Source organism: Ipomoea nil, unplaced genomic scaffold (assembly GCF_001879475.1).
Source record: "Ipomoea nil cultivar Tokyo-kokei standard unplaced genomic scaffold, Asagao_1.1 scaffold0876, whole genome shotgun sequence".
NCBI lineage: Eukaryota > Viridiplantae > Streptophyta > Magnoliopsida > Solanales > Convolvulaceae > Ipomoea > Ipomoea nil.
Window position 1 is genome coordinate 1,876,093 of NW_017617304.1, and position 6,778 is coordinate 1,882,870.

Here is a 6,778-nt window from a genome sequence, read left to right on the forward strand (position 1 = left end):
TAATTGAGGGGGAAAAAGTATAATAAGTATGTAACTCAGGGGGGGAAAAAGTGTCATTTTCCCTACTAGTAATTAGTGATTATGGTGAATATGATATGCAATGTACAATACGTCCAACATTATATATGCGCATCGGAAGTTACGGTACGATAGGTATATCGTAGGTAGTGGGAGTATACGAATGCCAATTCTGTTCTGTTGTCACCATTTTCATGTGTTTGTTGATCCCACGTAGACGTAGTTGGGTTAAACTAGTCGGCCAGAAAAAAGCACGTTTCAAAAGGATGATCTCAAATCAAATACTATATTGACAATGGTTGTGGACACTCTGGAAAGTGAAAGTGAGAGAAGATTAGAAGAAGAAGAAGAGAAGACTCCTCCCCTCCCAACGCCAATCCCAAAATGATTTTCATTTCTATGTTCCTCTCAATCATTTAGACAGTAGATAGATAGAGACTTACACTCTGTTTCCAGCCCTCCACTACTATACATTATACAACTACCCATTTTATGCAATTTGATAAGGAATCTCTCTCTCTCTCTCTCTCTCTCTCTTCTCTCTCTCTCCGACACCCGACGGTTACGTTGTTGCAGCGTTTCATTTCACAACTGAGTCGGTTGTGCAAATTTGCAGAATTCTTGTGCCCAAGGTTCCAGCATAAGAGAAAGTCCCCATTGTTTTCTGGTAGCATAATCTGCTCCCATCATGACCACCAAATCCAAGTAAGTGCAGCTGTTTTGCCTAATTATCAGATCTGGGTTTGATATTTTGCTCCTATCTGTCAAAAGATGTAGCTTTTTCTCTCTTTTTGTTGTTGCGGTTGAATTTTCCTTGATTTGCTTGACTTGATTATAGTCTGGGTCTGTTACTCTCTCCCTAATTCTCTGTGTGCAATGATGCCCAGTCCAATTACTGGGGAAGTAATATGATTTGGGGATACTGAATTTCACCTTTGGATATGTTCAATCGAATCGCTTTGTTTTCATTCATAAATGATGAAGGTCTGCTTGGAATTGAGATTGCAATTGATTGACAGCAAACTGTTTGTGTGAATGCTTTTTTATTTATGTTGTGAGTAAAGAAAGAATTGGGTTGATGTTGTTGTATCAGATCTACTCAGCCGGAAACTCCCAACAACAGCAAGCCTAAGCCTTCACTTGGTGCAGCAGCAGCTCGGGTTAGTAGAGTGAGCAGAGGGGCAGCTAAATCTGATGGTGATGCAGCACCAACTCACTTGCAACCCGCACGCCCTTCGGTTGATAAGAATCTAAGGCCTGTTACGTCGTCGAAGCCTGCTGTGGATCGGCGGTCCCCTAAGCTCAGCAGCACCAGCACCCTTCCTGATGTGAGTGCTGCAAATTCCTTTACTACTACTACTGCTAGTTTCATATGTGCACTGTTGCTGTTGTTTTTGTTGCTGGATTTTCGATTTTGTTGTTTTTGTCTCTGTAATGGGGGTTCATTATTCCTTTACTATTGCTAGTTTTATATGTGTGTGTGTTTATTAGGATCATGTGCTTATTACTACGTTAAAAGCAAGCTATAGTTAGCGAAGGCGCAACTTTATTTTCTTTCTTATAGGGTGTTGGGCTTGACTCTTCACCGGCCTCTGCCCAACAATCCCCCTAGCCACTAATTGTTGGGCGGAGGCAGGTAAAGGGCCAAGTCCATCGATTGGTGACCTAGCTCCATTACCACTTTTTGGACTTGGCCCTTCATCGGCCTCTGCCCAACAATTCCTTAGCCACCAATTGATGGACTTGGTCCTTTACTGACCTCCGCCCAACGGTGTGTGTTGCAATGCTGCTGTTTTTTTGTTACAGGATATATTGACTGCTTCAATTTTGTTGTTTTTGTCTCTGTAAAATGTAAATGGGGTTCATTATTCCTTTTGGAAGGGGGTGGGGTGGGCGGGGGAGCCACTCTTGATACACTTATGGGTTGTGCATTGTTGGATTTTAGTGTTTGGCAAGGCAAATATTGAGTGTTGGTGCCTGCCCGGATTTTGGATTGCATATGGGATGGATGGATGGACTATAAATTGATTCTTGGTCTGAATTCAAATCTCTGCATTTACTATCATCTCACTCTATCAGTGATCACTAACATAACAAGAGTTTATCTATTTGTTTATGTATCAAGAAGACTTATAATAATTCCTCGAGTTTGTATATTCTGAACTGTTGTTGTTTGATGCTGGTTTCTCCCAGAAAAAGCCAACTCGAGTTTTGAAGCAGCCATCAGAGTTACAGGCGGAACTAAATCTTGCTCAGGATGATCTTAAGAAGGCCAAGGAGAACTTGGCTTCAGTCGAGAAAGAGAAAGCTCAGGCTCTTGATGACTTGAAGGAGGCCCAGAAATTGGCCGAGGAAGCCAATGAGAAGCTCAAGGAGGCTTTGATGGCTCAGAAGCAGGCCGAAGAGAATTCTGAGCTTGAAAAGTTCCGTGCCGTTGAGATGGAGCAGGCGGGCATTGAAGCAGCTCAGAGAAAGGAAGAGGAACGGCAGAGAGAGGTTGAAGCTGTGAGAAGCCAACACGCTTTAGACACGGCCGCTCTTCTCTCTGCCACTCAGGAACTTGAGCGGGTTAAGCAAGAACTTGCCTCGGCTTGTGATGCTAAAAACCAGGCACTCAGCCATGCCGATGATGCAGCTAAAATTGCTGAAATGCAAGTGGGGAAAGTGGAAACACTTTCGGCTGAATTGGCCCGAGTCAAGTCTCTCCTCGAGTCAAAGCTCGAGACCGAGGCTAATGAGAAGAACGAGCTAGTGGCGGAGCTGGATCTTGAGATAGAGGCGCTGAAGAGAGAAGTCAAGAAAGCAAAGCATTGCGAGGAGAAGTTGATGGAAAAAGAGGCCATCCTAGAGCAACTTAATGTAGACCTCGAGGCAGCGAAAATGGCTGAATCTTACGCGCAGAATCTAGTGAAGGAATGGAAGAAGAAGGTCGAGGACTTGGAGGTCCAGGCTGCAGAAGCACATCGTCTAGAGAGGTCTGCTTCGGAGTCTTTGGAGTCGATTATGAAACAACTGGAAGATAGCAATGATTTGCTGCACGATGCAGAATCCGAGATTGAATCTCTCAAAGAGAAGGTCGGCCTACTGGAGATCTCTATTGGCAGGCAGAAAGGAGACCTCGAGGAATCAAAACATCATATTAAGATGGCCAAGGAGGAGGCTTCTGATATGGCAGAAAAGGTTGAGTCCCTTAGCTTTGAGATCGAAACTATAAAAGAGGAGAAAATTCGGGCTTTAAATAACGAAAAACTTGCAGCTGACAGTGTTCAACAGCTGTTGGAAGAAAAAAACAAGATTCTGGACGAATTGGAAAACACGAGGGAAGAAGAAGAAAGAAGCAAGAAGGCGATGGAAAGTCTAGCATCAGCTTTGCACGAAGTTTCTTCGGAGGCTAGAGAAGCCAAAGAAAGGCTGTTGTCTAGTCAAGTTGAACATGAAAATTTCGAAACGCAGATGGAAGATCTGAGGCTGGTTCTGAAAGCAACAAATGAGAAGTATGAGAACATGCTCGATGATGCAAAACACGAAATTGATCTTCTAAGTGTGGCAGTTGAAGAATCTAAGCTCAGTTTCCAGAACTTGAAGGCTGAGTGCGAGGAAAAAGAGATGAATTTGATGAACAGTGTCAAAAGAAGTGAGGGCGAGAATTCTTCAATGGAAAAAGAAATAAGCAGGCTGGAAATTTTGCTAAAAGAAGCACAAGAAGAAGCTTCTGTAGCCAAGGAAGAAGAAGCTAATTTAAAGAATTCCCTAAAGAAAGTTGAATCTGAGGTGAATCATCTAAAGGAAGCTCTTGGGGAAACAAAGGCTGAGAGCATGAAACTGAAGGAGTCCTTAATGGACAAAGAGAACGAAATGCAAAACATTCTGCAGGTGAACGAGGAACTTCGAAGTAGAGAGGCAGCCTCTTTGAAGAAAGCCGAGGAGTTGTCCAAGATGCTTGAGGAAGCTTTGGCCACCAATAAGCTAGCCGAAGAGAATGGAGAGGAGCTTACAGACAGTGAAAAGGATTATGATATGCTCCCAAAGGTGGTGGAGTTTTCCGAACAAAATGGCGGAAGAGAAGAAAATCCTAAGATGGAGATCCCACATCAATCTCACCATTTTGTTATAAAAGAGTTTCAAGAAGTGAATAACACTTGTACTAATGAAGACAAAGAAACTGATAGAGCGGATGAAAAAGCTAAAGAAAAGGACGACACTGACTCTGTAGAGGCAGATTTAAAAACATGGGAGAGCTGCAAGATAGAGGAGAAAGACTTCTCCCCAGAGGGAGAGGCAGAGCATGAAGAGGAGTTGGAGTCAAAGACAGAGGTAGGAGAGAAGCATGACCACCAAAATGGGCTATCTCCAACGGAAAACCACAACACTTCTCCACCGAAACAGCAAAGCCAGAAGAAGAAGAAAGCCTTGCTAGGCAAATTCGGAAGCCTGCTTAAGAAGAAGGGCACTAGCAACCAGAAGCAATAGACCCCCCCACCTATCACTTTTATGCCTAACGTACAGACAGGTACATTAGATCATATGTATGTTGAACTAGTACTCAATTTGTTTTCTTTAAAATTCTTTTTTGCTTCTTCATTCTTTTGTTTTCCAATAGGAGTTAAAAATACATTTGGAAAAAAAAAAAAAAAAAAAGGAAAAAGGTATGTACCCGTCTTTAGTTATCCTTTCCCCTTTTTGGGTCATCTCTTCTCTACTTGTGATGCTATGTCAAGTTGGGGAGCATCCTTCATTCATTTTTTTTTCTCTGGACTTGTTTTCGCTGGTTCAGTATTTAAACTAGTACTGTTGAAAATGCATGTATATTATTATGTTGATATGCTTTCCATCTATTTAGTTTGGATCTTATGTCTATTCTACTGTGGTGATTTAGTGATTAGTTATTTTGGTGAGTTTAATATGATTGGAAGATGGGAGGTTTTGACGTTTACCATTGAAGAACTTAGCATAAATCCCCAGCAAAGATATAATGAATGTTTATATCTCGAAGAAGAAATTTTCTCTCCATCTATGCAACATAGATTCTGATTGTGAACATTAGTAATCTAAAGTGAAGAAAGTAGCCAGGGCGAAGTAGACTAGCCTCTAAAGTTAACCTTTACCTTAAATCTGTTGACCAAATATCCAGCTTCGAGTGGACACAAATCAAAATTATGTAATTAATTAATCACTTAATACAGCCAGCAATCAGCAGCATTCAATCTAAAACTTCTTTCAACATTAAACGGAATAGCATTTAGGATTTAACCACAAAGATTCTAAGATTTGAAAGGGAAAATTCCAGTCCATCCCATCCTTGTAAACAAACTACTTGTAGAGGTTAACAGATAGAGTAGAACTAGATCCTATTCGCAGTGAAAATCAAAAACCAAAAACAAAATGCAGCAGATTTGGTAAGTGGATAATGCTGCTTACGAACTACCAGATAAGCAAAGTATTGCAAAGTTGGCAATTATTACAACGGTATGATATGATTAACCCAACAAACAATATCCTTTTACCATCAACAAATTTATGTCAAAAAAAAATTGGGTTTAATTTGACCGTTTGAGAACCCACTGTGCTATGGCGGTTAGGTTTAAAATACTTTCCTAAGAACCCATTATGGCGGTTAGTTTCAATTACTTTCCTAACAAGTAATTAGTTTAAACTCTATTACCGTTGCTTTAATTGCAATGCAAGACTGGAACACTTTATATAACTGCCTCTTCTGCTTCAATCAAACCACTCACTCACTCTTCTCATCTCTTTCCTTCCGAAAAAATTAAACTACTGCACGCACATCGAACGTACTCTTCTTTCTTCTGTTTGCCTCTGATCCAAAGTTACGTTGTTTTTTCTTCACTTCACTTCAAGATTTGGAAAAATGGTACCACCTCATCATCATCGGGTTTCTTTTCACGGTGTGGATCTCAATATAACAGTGACGAAGAGAGCTGCGGAGGTTGATCACTGGATCAACACCACCATCCGCAACTATTGGGATCACCTTCGCGATCTGGTGGTGGGACTGGACATTGAGTGGCATCCCAACCCCCAAGCACCGACTTTAACAATCCGGCAGCAACTCTCCAGCTGTGCGTTGGACAGACTTGTCTCGTCTTTCAGCTTCTCCACAGGGATTACATCCCTCATTCGCTCCTCAACTTCTTGGCTTGCCCGTTGTTCACGTTTGTAGGGGTGGGGGTTCAGGATGATGCTGAAAAGCTGTTCCAAGATCACGGTCTAATTGTGAGGAAAACTGTGGATTTGAGGCATCTGGCAGCTTGGGTTATGGACTTGAAAGAGTTTTCTAGAATGGGTTTGAAGAGGATGGCATTGGAGATTCTAGGGCAAGTGATGGAAAAGCCGCTACAAGTAACACTCAGTGATTGGGACGCTAAACATCCCACTTTCGATCAAATTGAGTATGGGTCAATAGATGCATTTGCCTCTTTTCAAATTGGTTTCAATTTGTTTACTATGGCTGCTTACAAGCTACAACTTTTGTAATTAACAACTTGAAACAAGTTTAATAAAATGTCAATTTCAATTTTTTTTCTGTGGCTTGGTTGTGACTTTTGATATATTCTGTTTTTTGATTTATGTGTTTTTATTTTTGAATAAATACTAATTAGGGCGTGTTGACTATTACCTTTTATCCAATTATTAAGTCATTGATAAAGATGGAATTTTTTTTTTTTTTTTGGTAATTTGATGAAATTAAATCCATTTATCACACCTGTACAAGAAAGTGAAGCAACAGAAGGTAAATTTG

At 41.0% G+C, this 6,778-nt stretch overlaps 1 protein-coding gene and 1 pseudogene across 1 annotated transcript; both read left to right on the forward strand.

Moving 5' to 3' along the window:
• Positions 1-331: 331 nt before the first annotated feature.
• On the forward strand, positions 332-4,873 carry LOC109179111 (WEB family protein At3g02930, chloroplastic-like). Its single transcript, XM_019328678.1, has 3 exons — positions 332-723; positions 1,112-1,346; positions 2,212-4,873. Exons 1-3 carry the CDS (start codon positions 707-709, stop codon positions 4,486-4,488), a joined length of 2,529 nt encoding a protein of 842 aa, XP_019184223.1. The 5' UTR covers positions 332-706; the 3' UTR covers positions 4,489-4,873.
• A 1,014-nt stretch (positions 4,874-5,887) lies between these two features.
• LOC109179065 lies at positions 5,888-6,513 on the forward strand (annotated as a pseudogene).
• Positions 6,514-6,778: the final 265 nt, after the last annotated feature.